A 19,355-nucleotide genomic window follows, 5' to 3' on the forward strand; every position below is an offset into this window, starting at 1 on the left:
AATTCTGGAGGGAATATGGAATGTAAATATGAGTTCCAGAAGATAAAGGAAGGATGGAAATTGACCAAGTACAAAAAAAATTGTATTTTAAAAAGTGGATATTGGTGGGTATTAAATCCCTGCGGTAGAGTTCATTGGCTTTATTTACAAGGGTGACAATTACAAAATATTGATAACATGCTGGAGAAAAACGTAGATGTCTTTTTAAACTGTACAAGGATGTACAGAATTTAGAGGACTCATGAGCTAAAAAGTTTGAAGATCTTGAACATAAGACACGTTTGCTCTGAGACTGACTTAACCGTTTCTTGGGGTATTCAAACGAAGGTTGGATTGAAACCTGTGGCTCTGTGCTACGTGTGTGGACTTAGTACCTTGCATTGTATTATTTATTTTTATTCATTTTAATCGTCTCTCCTCGTAGATTGCAAGCTCTCAGAAGACCAGGGACTTGTTCGATTCCTGGCTCATTGCCCGTACACGGGGGACACTCCCCAAACATCCCCGGAATGAATGACTTTATCGTGAGAACTCGGAGGGCTGTTAAAATCCCCGGCTAGCACTCAGGCTTTCGATCTGCGTGTCCCGGCGGCTGCGAGGCGGGGGAAGGCGTGGGCAGGCCCCAAGGAAACTCTGAGCACTCGGCGGGTCTGGGCGGGGGCCCGGCGGGGACACGGGTGGGGGCGCGGGCGCGGGCGCGGAATCCGCGGTCCGGGGGAGGCGCTACCTCGTGCCGCCGCGCAGGCGCGCAACCGTCTCCGCGTGAGTGCGCGCAGTCGCGCGCCTGTCCCCGCGCGGGCTCCGTAGCGCGTGTGCAGGCTGACGCAGCTCGCGGGCCCTCCTCCTGCTCTGCAGCGGCGTCGGCGGAGTTTTGGGCGTTTGGGAGGGGGCGAGGGAGCTAGAGTCAGGAGAGGGAGGCGGCGGCGGGGAGGAGGAGGAGGAGGAGCAGGCGCCGCCATGGCCGCCGCTATCACCGACATGGCCGACCTGGAGGAGCTCTCTCGCCTGAGCCCTCTGCCCCCCGGCAGCCCTGGCCCGGCGGCGCGGGGCCGGGTTGAGCCCCCCGAGGAGGAGGAGGAAGAGGAGGAGGAGGAAGAGGAGGCCGAGGCCGAGGCGGTGGCAGCGCTGCTGCTGAACGGCGGCGGCGGTGGGGGCGGCGGCGGCGGAGTGGGGGGCGGCGAGGCGGAGACGATGTCGGAGCCGAGCCCCGAGAGCGCCAGCCAGGCCGGGGAGGACGAGGACGAAGAAGAGGACGAGGAGGAGGAGGACGAGAGCAGCAGCAGCGGCGGGGGCGAGGAGGAGAGTAGCGCCGAGAGCCTGGTGGGCAGCAGCGGCGGGAGCAGCAGCGACGAGACGCGCTCGCTGAGCCCCGGCGCCGCCAGCAGCAGCAGCGGGGATGGGGACGGCAAGGAGGGCCTGGAGGAACCCAAGGGACCGCGGGGCAGCCAGGGCGGCGGCGGGGGCGGCAGCAGTAGCAGCAGCGTCGTCTCTAGTGGCGGCGACGAGGGCTACGGGACCGGGGGAGGCGGAAGCAGCGCGACCTCCGGGGGCCGGCGAGGCAGCTTGGAGATGTCGTCGGATGGGGAACCCCTGAGCCGCATGGACTCGGAGGACAGGTCAGTGCACTGAAGCGTTTTCCCTTCCCTTCTTCATTTTACACTCGTGTGCCCCTCAGAGGGGGCCAAGGGGACTTTTTGCTGAGATCCCCCTGCTCCCCGAATCTTCGGCCCCTCCCCCAGGCTCTCAACTCGGAAATCTCTCCTGGTCGCCGCGCCCCTCTCGCTGCGGATAGCCGCTTCCAACTCTCAAACCAATTCCCCCCCAACTCTCCTTTCCCCGCCCTCTTTCCCCTCGCTCTGCACTCTTTACGGACCTACGGACAGCTCTAACTCAGAAACAAACCTCAAAGTAGGCCCAGATCCTCTGGCGGAGCTTAAGAGGGCCCTGATGTACACACCTCGGTACACAGGGTTAGCTTCATCCAACCGTGTTCGCGAACACTTGTCAGAACTATAATTGACAAGTGTTTTCCAACATGGCTGGTCTCGCCTGGATTTAACAGAACTTCCTTGTTAGGGAGGAGACCCCCCAACTATCACTTTTCACTACTTAAGGAAAAGACTAGTCTTTTATATTTAATCAGTGCTTCTAAAATTCCTCCTGTGTAGTCATTAAGATACTCTCCAAAGTGATTTTAATAACTTCTATATTTTTGTGTGTGTTTGATCAAATCTGGGAGAAAGTTTAAAAGAGGTATAAATTAGTGTAGAAAAGAATAATGAATTGATGTCCTTTAAAATAATTTTACGGAATCAAAGAATTGGAATCGTAATAAAATACAGCCTGGAAGGTACATCATGATAGCGTGTGGTTTATAATCCTTATATAATGCTTTAGCATGAATGTCATAATTTTAGATGATAATATTTAAAGTCATGTATTGGAGAGAGATCTCAAGAAATTAGCTTTTTTCTAAAGCTTGTTAGAAATAACGTGGATACTGACAAAAATACACTTCATTTTTTCTGAGACATTAAAATTTATTACATTAGTATGTTTTATTTGTTATTATCATTACTTCTGATCACTTTGGAAAACTTTATTTTAACTAATTGGTTTTTAATGTACTTTTTAAACACAGAGAGAGAACCACGTCATGAATTTTATGCTGCTTCTAGCATTTATTTTGACTATCAGTGTTTCGATGAACAGATTTTTAACCATCGGTATTGACTTGGCTTTAAAAGTTTAAGTATTCTAAAGTTCTAGGAATTCTGATTGGTAACTAATAAAAAGAAAACTTTGGTTTATGTTTAATGTTATAAGGAATACAAAGCTCTAAATATTATGAAAATACAGCATTAGATTCTGTTTGACGTTTACTTTAATACCTAGTGAAAAAAATATTTTGGATGGGATAAAATAGACTGTACAAACCCTAGAGAAATTGTGCTGAACTGTATAGGCATGGCAGGAAGGAGAGTCTTCAAGACAATTTAAAATTGGTGTGAATCACACAATGAAGCATATGTTATTTATCATTTTATTATATCCTCCTTCATTGGTACCAGTAGATATTTGAAAGTTGACATCAGTTTATAACGTTAGCATCTACCACAGTTCTTCCATTTACCTAGCGTGTGCGGGCACACACATAAATGCTTAGCACTGCACAGTTTAAATGTCTATCCCATTCTCAGAACTCTGGTGCAAGATAGGAATTATTTTGACTTCCATTTAACAGATGAAGAAGCAAGTTGAGTGTCTTACTCAAAACAGTTAAGTCTAGAATGGAAGTGGTGGTAGAGCTGGATCTGAACAAAGGTTTTCAAGCCCCCTGCTATTTCCACTTCACAAGAGTTAGAATACTTTAACTTAAATAATAAGCTGTGTCAGGATTTTTCTTTTCTTTTCTTTTTTTTGAGTTAATATCTATGCTACATCCCTTTAGGAGATGATGAACTATTGGTCAAGTAATATTTCAGGAAGTGGAGTTTTGGCTTCATTGCATATTTTAAGATATTCACTGGAATATCTAACTTTTACATAATCTTTCAGAGTAAGATATTAGTGCCACAAGTCCAAATAAGGTTAAAACTTGATAGTCAAACATACTTGCTCTTCTTAATTCTTAAACATTAGAGACCATAAAATATTGTAATCATTTTACTGTTTCAGGGTAATAGATTTATCACTTGTATGAAAAAGCTTTACTGGTGAAACTGGATATGGTGATTTTAATAATCTTCATTCTTAAATGACCGACCCCTTGTTGCCTTTAAGTTTTGTTTTTTTTTTTTTAAGAGTCCTTTTAAATTTGGAAAGGATTCATAGTTCTTATGGACTGTCCTGCAGATTACACTAATCTATGTGGATTTTATAAATTGATTTCATGGTAGGAGGCTTTTATTTTTGTGACTGATGGAAGGATATCATGATTTTAAAGTGCTTTTAAAAAACTTGGGGCATTCCTATCAATGATTTTATTATTAGAATTTACTGTTTTTTTTTTAGAATGCCTATTCAGTTTTTCTCTTACTTTGAAAGTAGATCATACTTTTGAGTTAACATACTTTAAAATTTGTTGAAATGTCTTATTTTAACTGTAAGTGCTTCTTTTTAAGAAACATTTAGATATAAAGGCTTAGGTATTAAAGCTCATGATCCAAGGTGTCAGTTTACAAACATGTATTGGAAGTGTTGTGTGGTGAAAAGAGACTAATTTATAAAATGAATAAATGACACTTGGTACAAAAACATTGATTATTTTCCCCATGAGAAAGTTATTCAAACCAGAGTAAGGGTGTTCGTATGTTTATTTTGGTAAAGTTAGAAAACAATGTTGATACGTAATTTATTTTCTTTAGGGGGATATTTAGCTACTCGAGACCACTATAAGCTAGCTTTTTTTTTTTTACTTCAAACTTAAGCTTAACTACTTTTTAAAAAATTACTGCCTTTTAAAAAATAATCACCGTTTTAAAGTTAATTTCTGAGACTAATTAATTTTTGAATAGAATTTAAAATATTTCTGAAATTTTTTTAGTTTACAAATTAGTTCTAGCTATTGAATCAGATTATACATTGAAAGTATTCTTACCTTTTCTGTATAAGTGAATTGATAATAACTACTTTTGTGGTTGTCTCATATATATATATATATATATAAATATATATACACATATATATATGTTCTTCTCCCCCTCCCCCCGCCCCAACTAGAATAGAAGCCAAGACTTGTTTTGAAAAACCAAGACCACTTTTAGACTTTTATCAGCCTTTCTGGGTAAATTCAGATGTCAGGTGAAAAGTGCACGTGTAAGGATGCGGTGATAGGGAAAGGCATATAGTATGAAACTTAATGATCAGGAAAGGCCACAGGCCCTTACCAGTTTTTGGATCAAAATTTGGAAACCCAGTCTTAGGAGTTGCAAACTTTGAGGTGTAACTGACATTGCTCTGATGCTGGGAAAACAGGCTTATATTGCCCAATTTCTTAGTAGTATGATTGGGAAGATCTAATACGGAGCCTAAATTTCTAAATCCTATTAATGCCAGAAGGCTGGTTGCTGAAGTTATCATCAAGATTTATTAAGGATCTGAATGGTTGAGGCAATACAATACTTTTATGTAAAGTAATTTTTGCTCATACTTCATGATAAACTTTCAGTACTTAACCTCTTCAATTCTGAAGCAGCTGTCTGTTGTCTCTCAAATCATTCTTTTAGCTACCCTTTTATTTTGATTAAATTTAGGGAAAAGAGCTTTTAATTTTTTTTTTATTATGTTAATCATCATACTTCACATCATTAGTTTTTGAGGGAAAAGAACTTTTAGTAGGTCTCAGTTTTCATTGACGACCTGTAACTCCCAGTTAAGGAAGGCATGGCTCTGTGCCCAAAACAAAATCATGAAAAAACTGACAGACTTCAGGATTGAATTTATGGAGAGATTCTAGGGGGTCATTTTACTTTAAGAAAAATTAAGACTACTATGTTGAGTCAATTAGAGAAACCTGTGTGTAGTTGATTTGCTAACCAAACACAGGTATTTTCTGTGTGCTGAACTCTTTACTGAGTATTGTGGAAGATGGGAAGAAAAAATGCTTCTCACTTCATCCATCTTGCATATTACTGTGAGACTTTTAATTCCAAGGTGTAGGTTTTGCCCTAGTTCCTAGCACAAAACTGCATTGACTCTAAACAAAGTCAAATTTCACACTTTGCCAATTGTATTAGCTATTTATTGCTGTGTAATAAATTTCTTTCAAATTTAGCAACTTAAAGGAACAGACATTTGTTAATTCTGAGAGTCAGGAGTGGATAGGCTTAGCTGGGTGGTTCTGGCTCAGGGTTTCATGAGGTTGCAGTGAAAAAGTTGGCCAGCACTGCAGTCATCTGAAGACTTGACTGGGGCTAGAAGTGTGTTTCCAAGATGGTTTACTTATTGTAGCTCTTGGCAGGATCCTTCAGTTACTCACCAAGTCAATATTTGTTTGTGTGTCCTTATAACATAGCAGCTATTTCCCCTCAGAGCAAGTGATTTGAGAGAGCAAGGAAGAAGCCGCAGAGTCTTTTTATGACCTAAAATATTTGCTTATTTTTTATTCTTCCTGTGTTTTCTTTTTTCTTTTTTTTTTTAAAGATTTTTATTTATTTATTTGACAGAGATAGACACAGCAAGAGCAGGAACACAAGCAGGGGGAGTGGGAGAGGGAGAAGCAGGCTTCCCGCTGAGCAGGGAGCCCGATGCGGGGCTCGATCCCAGGACTCTGGGATCATGACCCGAGCCGAAGGCAGACGCTTAATGACTGAGCCACCCAGGCGCCCCTATTCTTCCTATGTTTTCATTTAGCGGATGAGTTTTTCCTGTTTTTCTTTTCATTCATACCCTGTTACACAATAATTCCTTCAGATTTTGTTCACTAAGGCCACCTTTCAAAGCCCATCAGAATGCCACAGTAAATCCTGGCTTTAATTTCTTTTTCCTTTTAATTCCCATGGATGTATTTTTGTTCTTTTCCTCCCTGCTTATGGCTCTGTTCTGTAGGTGGTGGGATGTAGAATATCTCTACATCTGTATACAGAGCATGTAATCTGAGTCAGTCTGAATTCAGATCTTTGTATTGCTGCCTGTATTATGATTTTAAGTTAAATCTTTGAGCCTTAGTTCCTTAACTGCGAAAAAGAGTTAGGTTTTACCATGAAGGTATTCTAAAGTCCAAATGAATTTCTGTTCGAGTCCTATGAACTTCTCTGAAGAATCCATGTTATTTGAATGCTTGGTTCATCCTTTTTGTTGTACAGTGGTATTTTTGAGAGCAGGGACAGTTTAGCTCATTTAGATCTAAACACAGTACCTTGGATTTGTGAGTACTTTAATTATTAGAATTAAATTGAAATACCGACAGTAGCATTTATATAAATAAAGGAGACTGTAAACTGGGGGCCAGGAATTAGTGCCTTTGGCTGGATCATTGTATTTGGTGTTGGTAAGTTTAAAGTTACTGGGTCCATGTACTCCAATAAAGCCTGTGAGATCCTATGCAGAATTTCATGTGATTTCTCTGAGAAGATGTCAACAACTTTTAATCAGATTTTCAAGAGTTTGGTCTAAGTTAAGAACTACCTATTTAGGGGCGCCTGGCTGGCTCAGTTGGTAGAGCTTATGATTCGATCTCGGGCTCATGAGTTCAAGCCCCATGTTGAGAATAGAGTTTACATAAAACAACAAAACAAAACATGGGGCGCCTGGGTGGCTCAGTCAGTTAAGTGTCCTACTCTTGACTGCTGGTTTCCGCCCAGGTCATGATCTCAGGGTTGTCGGATCCAGCCCTATGTGGGGCTCTGCACTGAGCGTGGAGTCTGCTTGAGATTCTTTCTCTCTTCCCTCTGTGCCTCCCCCGCTCACATGCATGTGCCCCCCCTCAAATAAAGTCTTAGAACAAAACAAAAACAATTTACCAATGTAAAGGAGATCCAGAGGTGCATAATGAATATTTATTAAATGGTTGTGGACAAGTCTATAAAAAAAAATGTTGGAACAATTCTGAAATTGTGAATTTCTGTATACATATTTTTATAAATGAGTTTGGGTATGAAAAATCTGAAATGGGTAATCACCACAGGGTTTTTTTCCCTAAATCATTGTTTGTTTGTTTTTTAAAAGATATTATTTATTTATTTGACAGCGAGTGAGAGAGTGAGGGACAGCACAAGCAGGGGAGCAGCAGAGGGAGAGGGAGAAGCAGGCTCCCCACTGAGCAGGGAGCCCAATGCCAGGCTCATTCCCAGGACCCCGGGATCATGACCTGAGCTGAAGGCAGAAGGCAGACGCTTAACTGACTGAGCCACCCAGGTGCCCCTCCTAAATCACTGTTAAGAAGCATTTACTGTAGGGCGCCTGGGTGGCTCAGTTGGTTTAAGCGACTGCCTTCGGCTCAGGTCATGATCCTGGAGTCCCGGGATCGAGTCCCGCATCGGGCTCCCTGCTCGGCGGGGAGTCTGCTTCTCCCTCTGACCCTCTTCCCTCTCGTGCTGTCTCTTATTCGCTCTCTCAAATAAATAAATAAAATCTTTAAAAAAAAAAGAAGCATTTACTGTAGGGGCACCTGAGTGGCTCAGTTGTTAGGTGTCTGCCTTCGACTCAGGTCATGATCCCAGAGTTCTGGGATCGAGCCCCGCGTCGGGCTCCCTGCTCGGCCGGAAGCCTGCTTCTCCCCTTGCTTGTGTTCCCTCTCTCGCTATGTCTCTCTCTGTCAAATAAATAAAATCTTGACAAAAAAAAAAAAAAGAAGCATTTACTGTATAAAAATGCATAACATTTTATCAAAGTTAAGTGGAAATTTTGAAGTTAAGGAGGGAGAAAGTGTAGGGAGAGCAGTTGTTTAAGACTGATTTGAGTCAGAATGTGTGGTTTGAATTCTGGCTCTCACTTAAACTGGGTGACTATGGGACAGTTATTTAAATTACTTACCATCTTACTATTCAGGTTTCTCATCTGCAAAAGGGGTCAATAATCGTTAACTGTCCTGTAAGATTGTTATGGGGATTACATGTAGAGTGTTTGGCACACAATCTATTTTATTTGATTAAAGATTTTATTTATTTATTTGTCAGAGAGAGAGAGAGAGAGAGAGGGCACAAGCAGGGGGAGTGGCAGGCAGAGGGAGAAGCAGGCTCCCCACTGAGTAAGGAGCCTGATGGCGGGACTGATGTGGGACTTGATGCCAGGACTCTGGGATCATGACCTGAACCAAAGGCAGATGCTTAACCGACTGAGCCTCCCAGACGTCCTGGCGGCACACAGTCTATTTTTTTTTTTTTAAAGATTTTATTTATTTATTTGAGAGAGAGAGAGAGCACAAGCAGGGGGAGAGGCAGGCTCCCTGCTGAGCAAGGAGCCCGATATGGGGCTTGATCCCAGAACCTGGAGATTATGACCTGAGCTGAAGGCAGACTCTTAACCATCTGAGCCACCCAGGCGCCCTGGCACACAGTCTATTTTAAATGTTTACTGCATACATAGAACCCCTTTGTTTTGTGCCAGGTAGTATTCTAGGTGCAGGGTAAAGAGCAGTGAGTAAAACAAAGCCCCTGACTTCACGGGTGGGCAGACAGACTGCACAAATGAAGTAGAAATGGTTAGTAATGATCTATTGTTATGAAGCAATATCAGATCTGAATGCCAGAAGGTACTAGGCCAACTGTTAAATGTGTGGCAAGTATCTGTAAATGAGTGCTGCAGAAACTTGCAAAAGGATATGCCTGGCCAAATACTTCATTGCAAAATCTACATTTTAATGGTTTTTTAACATATATATACACACACACACACATATTCAGTGGTTGACCTAAAAGGTCATATAATAGTTTTTAATATGTAAGTGAAGCTACTGATCTATTAGTAAAAATCTTTGGAGTGTATTCTCTAGTAATAGTAATGGATTTACAGTGATCTAATCACATGTTGAGTTCATTTTTATGATGGATAGTTTGTATTTGTGAAAATCATGGTTATATTGGCCTTGGAACTAAATGGACAATTTTGGGCATCAGAGGAGATGAGAGGGATGTATGGATGTTTAAAAAAGCCACACTTTGAGCATTTATTCTGATGGTTAGCATGGTGCTCTGTCTAGTGTTAAGAAAGAAATGTGATGGTTCCTCCCCAGTTTTTATTTTTTTAAAGTAGGCTCCATGCCCAATGTGGGGCTTGAACTCACTACCCTGAGTTTGAGTCAGATGCTCTTTACAGACTAAGCCAGCCAGGTGCCCCCAGATATCTAGTTTTTAATGAGAAGACTAAAAAGATGATTCCACTGTTCTCTAGTTTTTCTGTAAAGTGTTTGTGACACAGTACATTAAAATAAAAACTGGCAAGTATTGTAGTCAATGGTTAAAGTTTTGGTGGAGAGGGGGTTGGAGTTTAGGGTTAGGTGAGTGATGAGAAAATGTTTTTAAAGAGAGAACACAAACAGGGAGGAGGGGCAGAGGGAGAGAGAGAAGCAGACCCCCGTCCCCCACTGAGCAGGGAGTGGGACACTGGGATCATGACCTGAGCTGAAGGCAGAGCCTTAACCGACTGAGCCACCCAGGTGAGGGAAGGAGAAATTTTTAGAAAGCCTAAATGAAACATAGGAAGAATAGAGCCTACCATATTCAGGAGACTTCCTGCCTAGGTCAGAGGGTTCACGTTGGAACTGAGAAATAAGAATGGCTAAAGTGGGATTTTTCATGCCAATAACAGATGTTGGCATTTTTGTCAGTGTAGGTCTGTGAATCAGTTTTTTGTTTTTTTTTTTTTTTTTTTTTTTGCCTCTCTCCAACTTCTCTTTGTAACTCCTAATCACATTCAGGTTTTATCTCAAACATTTTCACAGGCATGACCATCCCTGATTTCTTTGTTAGACACATGCTAGCACTCCCAAGTTCTTCATTCCCCTTGTTACAATTTGAGTATTATTTACTGTTCATCTCTCCTGCTAGAGGTTATGCTCCCTGAGAACAGGAATCATGTCTCTTCTGATCATTGTTCTATCCAGAGCACTTGGCACAGTGCCTGATGTTTATTTTAGGTGCTTTTTTTTTTTTTTTTTAAGATTTTATTTTTAAGTAATCTCTCCACCCAATGTGGGGCTCAAATTTACAATGCCAAGATCAAGAGTTGCATGCTCTACCGACTGAGCCAGCCAGGCACCCCTTAGGTATTCTTAAATGTATTTTGGATGAATGATGAAACTTCTTTGTTACAGGAAAATTTGGCAAAAGTAGAGAGGAAATTTTGGGAGTTGGGAGACCAATTAGGAAGTGGTAGGAATAGTTACAGGTGTGAAATGAAGAGACTTGAACTAGGGTACAAGTTGGGGAAAAAGTCATGCTTGGGAAACTAAATCAAAGGAAAGAAAAACTAATTTCCTGAGTGGCTTATAAGAAAAATATTATTATTTCTGAGTAAAATGTTTTTTTTCTTGAGGATTTCATTGGAACAATAGCTTGCTTATTTTTCCAGACACATCCGTCACTAAAATAACTCAAGGAAAAGTTAACCTTAACTTAGAAGGAATTATAATTTAACTTCTCAGAAGTTGTTTCCCTGCCTGTAAAATAGAATATCTTAGTGCTGTGATTAAATGAGATGGAATATGTAAAGGGCGTAGGGCTATATTTAATTCATAGAGTCATTTATGCTTCCATTTCTTATGCAGATAGATGTGGAAAGAAAACTTCTGTGAGAGTAAGTAATTGATATTATAGTACTGGCTTACTAGAGACTGCTTGCAAATCATTTCTCTGAACTTCAGATTGATTCCTTTTCTTAAAAGTGAGGGTTTTAAACAATGTAAAATAATTTGGAGCTCAAATTTGGTGATTCTGTTGTAGACTTGGCAAATGCTCTATTTTATCCTTTCAATAACCCAGAATATTGGAAGCATAGCTTTGCTGTATCCAGGATCTCAAAGATACTTTACATAGGTTCTTCTGGGTTCAAAAATCACCATAATTTATGGTGTCATATTGAAATATCCATTTGTGTTTGTGTTTTCTAGGTTATAACATTTTTAAGAATTAAAATCTGGTTCTGTTTATTTTTATACTTCCATTACCTACCAGCTGTACTTACCTATTGCATTGCCTATATTCAGAACTTAATAATCGGTTGAATTCAACTGAATGTGGATGTATCTGATACGTATTTCTTGTTTTTCACTATCATAACTGTATGAAACAGGAAGGAGAACCGTTCTGTGCCTTATATCTTCCCCAGTTCTTTTTTTTAAAGTTGGTTTACTTATTTAAGTAATCTCTACATGCAACGTGGCACTCAGACTCACAGCCCCAAGATCAAGAGTCCTCATGCTCTTGTGACTGAGCCACCAGGCACCCCTTCTCCCAATTCTTTTTAACAGCATATGTAGAAACAGTATTTGAAAAAAGTTGTGATTTTTGAAAAATTAAAAAAAGCAGACTTCCCCAACTAATATTTTGTTTCCCAACAAAAAAATAAATTTAGATACTATTTTAGGAGAAAACTACTATTCTGTACTTTGCTTATGAATCTGAGACTTTTGAGCTTATTGGAAGGATTTTATGAAGTTCACTTCATTGCGTCCTCACAAACTAATGAGGCAAGGAAGTGCAGACATTAGAACTTGCCCAAACTCACACCGCTCCTTGAGAATGCAGGCAGTCCTGGCTCTGGATGTGCTCTTAGCTACTATACTGCCTGTATGACTCTTGTAACCAGCCTTGACTGGAAGTTTAATTAAAATACTATTAAGTCAGTGGCTAGTTTAAATTTCAACTGCCTCTTTTGCAAAGAATAACTTAGGAGCTTGAATTCATTTACCTTTCTGAGCCTCATTTTCATTGGTAATTATAATATACATAGCCTAGATCCCTTTTAAGACTATGAAGTATAAAAGTTGTTTTTAAGTGTTGTAGTTATTCAGTCTTTAGGGGAATAGAGAGTCTTTATTGGCATTTTATTTACGTTTAATGCTTTTCGAAGTCCCTGTCTTGCTTTCTGGTTTCCATTTATGTTTCAAATTTCTAGAAAGATGAAGTGTTACTAATTAGAGAAAATATAGAGACTGTAGAAGGGTATTTGTATTTCTCAGTAAATACATTTACTATATCATTGCTAAATTATAAAATTTTTGTCATTACTTTTTATAAATATTTGTTAAAGTACCGAGAGTGGATGAATCAGCAGTAGGTTTTTTAGTGCTTTACGTTCATGTTGGCGGTCATTTGAACATGTCTTTTGAGGTGTTGAGGACTCCTGTAGGCATTTTTGGCAGAAATGTGTGTACTGAAATCATCTGATAAAATCATTTTTATGATTTAACACTAACTTAAAAACAAGTAAATGTGATTGTTTCTTATAAAATGGGTGTTAGTCTTCATAGATTTTTTTACATACCGTCTTTGCATATAGGCATTTTCCTGGAAATCTTTTTGAAGGTAAAAGATTAAAAAAAAAGAAGGTAAAAGATAACTCCTTATAATGTAATTACATTGGAATAGAATGTTTTTAGTAATAGTCTTTTTGAAGGTAATTGCTTGCTGATCTGGTCTTAAACTGCGTGAAAAATGTGGGTGGAGTAATCTTAAAGAGCAATAGACTAGAAATGAGAAGCAGATTTAAAATGATGTGCACAGTGGCAATATAAGAATGCAGCCTACTTGTTTTCCATAAGCTGTATTTCATCATTGTTGCATAAAGTCCCTTTTGACCAATTTAGTGAATGCTGCTGGGTCTTAGGGAAAAAATCTTTTGTTTTTATTCAGAGAAATAATTGTAGGGATGGAGAGTAGTCTTTTTCTTGATTAGAAAAACCCATTTTAGCTTTTTAAATTACAGTGATAATAGCTTGTAATTACAGTAACAATAGTAATAATAATATCTTGGTTTTGGCTAATGATTTTTAGTGTGCCTCCAATTAATTTTTATGATTATCTCAGTATGACAAAGCCATATATTTTACTTGCCTTAAAAATCGTACTTAAATTTGTCACTAAAAGTATGTGAGCATTTACTGTGTGCAAGGCACTACACTACCTAGGCTTAGGAGTTTACTCTAAATGAGAGACGTTTAGGTGATTCATAGTACAAATCAAGCAGATCAGAAGGAGCAGAATTCTTTCCACCTTAGGTGAGTAGGGAGGGCCTTAAGGAAATGTGACTTGAGCATATATAACGCATGTAATAAAACAAGCACTTGTCTTTACTTCTTTTTTCTTTTTTACTTTTTTTTTTTTTTTAAGATTTTACTTATTTGTGAGAGAGAGAGAGAGAGCACGTGTGCAGAAGCAGGGGGAGCCTGCAGGCAGAGGGAGAAGCAGGCTCCCTGCTGAGCAAGAACCCTGGGATCATGATCTGAGCTGAAGGCAGATGCTTAGCTGACTGAGCCACCCAGGCGAACCTTTACTTATTTCTTCTGATCGCTTCTGAGCTGAAAGATCTAAAAGCCTTCAGCACCGTAGCAGTTTGGAAGGCAAAACCAGGCAGCCTTACAGAAATCTGATGTGATCTAAATTCCTTAATGCCATTTAAAACCCCATTTCATAATTTACTGTTTGTTCTTGATAAAGAAAAATCAAAGTGACTGCCCCTGTCCCTACACAAAATGAATATTTGGAGTTGAATTTTATGTTGGCACTCTTAGGCTCCTATCTGTTTTAGTGGCTTAAGTTCTAAATTTGGGACAAGTTCTATCTGAGGATAGTGTTGCTTTCTATGACCTTGAATTAATTTTTTTATGAAGCTAATTGGCTTGTAGGAATCTTTTTTTTTTTTTAAGATTTTATTTATTTATTTGACGGAGACACAGCAAGAGAGGGAACACAAGCAGGGGGAGTGGGAGAGGGAGAAGCAGGCTTCCCACTGAGCAGGGAGCCTGATGCGGGGCTCGATCCCAGGACCCTGGGATCATGACCTGAGCCGAAGGCAGATGCTCAAAGACTGAGCCACCCAGGCACCCCTTTTTTTTAAGAGAGAGAGGAGGGGCAGAGGGAGAGAATCTTAAGCAGGCTCCCTGCCCTGCTAGTGGCAGATGTGGGGCTCGATCTCATAACCCTGAGATCATGACCTGAGCCAAAATCAAGAGTGGGGCATTTAACCAACTGAGCCACCAACTGAGCCACCCAGGCGCCCCAGGAATCAAATTTAATAGTTTATCTTGTTAGCAAAACTAGATGCCTCAAAGAATCAAATTATATGTAAGTGTTAAATATCTTTTGTGTTGTGTGTGTTATAGATGTACAAAAGCAAAGAAACAACTTTTTGTATGAGCACACCAAGTGAAACGGTTATTTTGACATGTGATATGGGCTGCATTTCAGTATTTCTCAAATCTGTAGTTTGCCCATATTTTTCCTTTGTATAAATGTAGCAGCTGAGTTGTTTGGCATTGGTGTTTTGTATTTGTGTGACTTTGGGCAAGTCACGTAATTCCTGTGTCTCGGTCTTTTATCTGTTAAGATGAGGATACTGATGTACCTATCTTATGTGGTTGTTGTAAACATTAAATGAGTTAATACATGTCAAGCAGTCTTCCAATTACTATGGCTCCATGACAACCAACTCCAACATTTAATGATTTAAAACAATTACTTTGCTTACAAATCTAAGATCTGAGCAGGGCTGGGTAGGGTTAGATCATTCCTGCTCTACTTGGTGTCAGTTTAGAACAGCATAAAGGCTGGGAACTGTAATCACCAGAAAACTTACTTACCCACTCACCTATCTGTCACATGTGTGGTGCCTGGGCTGAGAAGACCGAAACAGCTGGGACTCCCTGGCATCTCTCTCTAGCTCTGTGTACTTTTTTCATGAGATCTCTTGAACATGGTGGCTTTAGGGGAGCCAGATTTCTTTATGTGGTAGTTCTGGTCTCCCAAGCTGTGTGTCCCAAGAGTGAGTCAGGCTGAAGCTGTAGTATTGCCTTTTATGACCTCGCTTTGTAAGTCTTGCAGTATCACTTTTGCAGTAGTCTCAGGCTTGTTCACATTCAAGGGGAGGTAATAATGACCCCCCAGCACCTTGATGCTATATTGTAAGAAAAGGATATGGGAAAGTGTATATGGTGTGGCCATCTTTGGGAAATAAACTCAGTAAGTTTTAGCTGTTATGATAAAGAATAGGAGCGCAGATTTAAATAGAGCACCTTTTGTGATGCAAATTTTGATTCAGTAGGTTATATGATCTTTTTTTTTTCCTTAGGAGAAAGTAATAAAATGTAACAGGCAGGCAGTTCATAATATTCTTGAACTGCCTGTTTCTTTTAACTGGTTTAGTTTTGACTTTCAATCCCATTTTCAATGCCTAGAATAAGGAGCCAGGGCACAAAATTATAGTCCATTCCAACAAATGGAGGTGAGGAATAGTAGAATTTCACTCTTAAAGTTTGTATATTCATATAATATCAGGTATACAACTTCACACTTGTCAAGAATACAGGCTTGTCTTAAATGCTTGGCACTCCTGAATTTTAGCCTTTAATAATTTTGATTATAAGCATGGGAGAGACATAGAGTAATCATTCTAATAGTGAGTGGCAATTTCGTAGATGACAGGAACATCACCTGTTAGCCAAATAACAACTTACCTCATTCTGTGATTAGATTAGGAATCTAATGTGGATATAATGCTGTTTACCTACAGTTTGATAAATACCTTGAAAACTATGTATAGTTTACATATTTCTATGTAAAGCTATTACCAGTTAGAATTAAGCTAAGTTTATAATGCTTGCTCTGACCCTGTTAAATGTAACTTATAAATCATTAGAATTTTTATTTCTTTTTATCTCATGCCACTTTCTTCAGTCCATATGGAGGACCATGTTCATTCTTTTAAAATAAGAATTATAGAATATTTGTTTTATAGTAAGTCAGATAGAAGCTTATGAACCTAAGACTTTCTAAAGATTATATGGTTTTCATTGAAGAACAAAAATAAAACAGCCTTGATTCTTTAGAGATTAGGAAGGTTCTTTTGTGGAACCTCAATCAATAACTTCGAGATCCTGAAGGAAGTGGTTAGATGCCTTGATCATCTTGTTTTCCTACTATATTCTTTTTTTTAGATTTTATTTTTAAGTAATCTCTACACCCAATGTGGAGCTTGAATGCACAATCCCCAGATCAAGAGTTGCACGTTCCACTGACTGAGCCAGTCAGGTGCTCCTTCCTACTACATTCTTTAAGTTTATGGCACTTTTTTATCCTCTCTGTCACTTACTCTGTATATGATACAGCTCCATGTTTTCTAACTGTTTTTTTGTTGTTGTTTCTAATTTTTTAATATAGAAGTACTATCCATTTCATAACTTGTAGTTTGACAGTTTTGAGGACTATTGTTGAGAAAATAAACAATCTAAAAACAATTTACAGACTGAGTAGTGGATGACATTTTCCCCCAAATGAATTTTTGTGTGGAACCCCAATGCCTAAGACATATTAAAATGATATTTTATTAGTATTTATTTTTTATAAGTTCAAAAATTTTACATTAATTTATAAAGTCAGAACAGTAAAACTTAAGTGAATTTAAATTCGAAGTAGGTTTTGTAAATTAACATTACAAGTTTATGTCAGTTTTGATATTCAAACAAAATTTCCTTATTCTATTTTTTAAATTCTTTTTTTTTGTCAGTCTCACCAGAGGTTTTCAGCTTTTTTTAAAAAAGATTTTATTTATTTATTTGTCTGGAGAGAGCATGTACAAGCAGGGGGAGCGGCAGGCAGAGGGAGAAGCAGGCTCCTCACTGAGCAAGAGCCCAATGTAGGACTCGATCCCAGGTCCCTGGGATCATGATCTGAGCTTAACCCAATTAACTGACTGAGCCACCCAGGTACCCACCCCCCTTTTTTTTTTTTTTTTAAGATTTTATTTATTAGAGAAAGAGGCAGAGATAGCGAGAGAGAGCACGAGCAGGGAGGAGAGGGAGAAGCGGGGGAGCCAACTTGAGGCTGGATCACAGGACCCTGGGATCATGACCTGAGCCTAAGGTAGATACTCAACTGACTGAGCCACCAAGTGCCCCACCTTGTTCTATTTTGGCTGCTTAGTCTTGAAAATTTGACTTGCAGATATGGGCAGCTTGTCTTTCAGTCTCCATATACTACACTTAGTTCTACTGATCAAGAGCTACGAAAGGGGATTACTAGTAGGGAAATTTTGTTTGAAAAATACCATTACTTAATGATCTTTTTTTTTTTTTTTTTAAAGATTTTATTTATTTATTTTGACAGAGAGACAGCAAGAGAGGGAACACAAGCAGGGGGAGTGGGAGAGGGAGAAACAGGCTTCCCGCCGAGCAGAGAGCCAGATGTGGGGCTTGATCCCAGGACCTCAGGATCATGACCTGAGCCGAAGGCAGATGCTCAACGACTGAGCCACCCAGATGCCCCACTTAATGATCTTAATTGTGTTTATATCACAAATGCAAAAGTGACTAGAGCCTCAAACTTTTTTTTTTTTTTAAAGATTTTATTTATTTATTTGACAGAGAGAGACACAGTGAGAGAGGGAACACAAGCAGGGGCAGCAGGAGAGGGAGAAGCAGGCTTCCTGCCGAGCAGGGAGCCCAGTGTGGGGCTCGATCCCAGGATCCTGGGATCACGACCCGAGCCGAAGGCACACGCTTAACGACTGAGCCACCCAGGCGCCCCTAGAACCTCAAACTTAAGCAGTAAAACTCTTAGTATTGTTTCATGTCAGCCCTTTAATTTGTTATTAGCTCCCTAGGAGGGGAGAGCATGGAGCAAGTAACTGTGAGTGTTCTTGGAAGGTGTTTACTAGGTAAGGCATAAGGGTGTGATTTGCAGGTCTAATTTTATGTAAATGGACGTGTGGAGGCCTAAATTAGATCTGCAGTACAGATCTGCAACTTTGCTAATCAATGACATATTTATTAGGAAATTCTGATATTTTAAGTGTTTTGAGTGACAAGAGTAAATTATACTTGAATTGAAATTATATACCCATATACCTTCAGGCCCCTGTTCTCAACCCTCCTTTAAAGTTAGACATTTCAGGGGCACCTGGGTGGCTCATTTGGTTAAGCATCTGCCTTCCGCTCAGGTCATGATCCCAGGGTCCTGGGATAGAGCCTGTTTCTCCCTCTCCCTCTGCCTGCCGCTCCCCCTGCTCATGCCTTCTCTCTCTCTGTCAAATAAATAAAACCTTACAAATAAAGTTAGACATTTCAGTAACCTAGAAATTAGGAGCAGGGAGAAGAAAAGTATCCTTGGTATCTTACCAAGGAAAATCCACAATTCAAATGAATTTCCTCATAGGTAACTGAAAAGAAACCTCCTGATAAGGCTTCTACTCATTGGGCCTCGGATTCAATTTCAAATTCAGCAATTACACTCAGAATAAAATAAAAATATTCCAGCTCAGAAACATACTCTTTCCAATCTCTTTTAGGGAGTCATTTAAGCTTTGCTCCAGAACAGTGGTTCTCAAACATTTTGCTTTTAAAAACCCCTTTGCGTTCTTAAATATTGAGGAATATAACTTAGATCTCAGTAAAGCTATTAAAAAAGTTATTGAAAAAAATTAAAGAGCTTTTGTTTATGTGGGTTACATTTATCACTATTACAGGAGCAGAAATTAATACCAAGAACTTTAGAAACATTAAGAATAAACCAATATGGGGGCGCCTGGGTGGCTCAGTCGTTAAGCGTCTGCCTTCGGCTCAGGTCATGATCCCAGGGTCCTGGGATCGAGCCCCACATCGGGCTCCTTGCTCGGCGGGAAGCCTGCTCCCTCTCCCACTTCCTCTGCTTGTGTTCCCTCTCTCGATGTGTCTCTCTCTGTCAAATAAATAAAAATCTTAAAAA

The 19,355-nt window shown here is 39.8% G+C and overlaps 1 protein-coding gene across 1 annotated transcript in view; it reads left to right on the forward strand.

The window, feature by feature from the left end:
- Positions 1–812: 812 nt before the first annotated feature.
- Positions 813–19,355, forward strand: part of AEBP2 (AE binding protein 2) — a 69,162-nt gene continuing 50,619 nt past the window's right edge. The window contains exon 1 of the mRNA XM_032391703.1: positions 813–1,616. Coding sequence (XP_032247594.1) covers positions 958–1,616 — 659 coding nt within the window. The 5' untranslated portion in view covers positions 813–957. The remainder of the gene's footprint in view (positions 1,617–19,355) is intronic.

Source organism: Phoca vitulina, unplaced genomic scaffold, assembly GCF_004348235.1.
Source record: "Phoca vitulina isolate PV1807 unplaced genomic scaffold, GSC_HSeal_1.0 scaffold64, whole genome shotgun sequence".
NCBI lineage: Eukaryota > Metazoa > Chordata > Mammalia > Carnivora > Phocidae > Phoca > Phoca vitulina.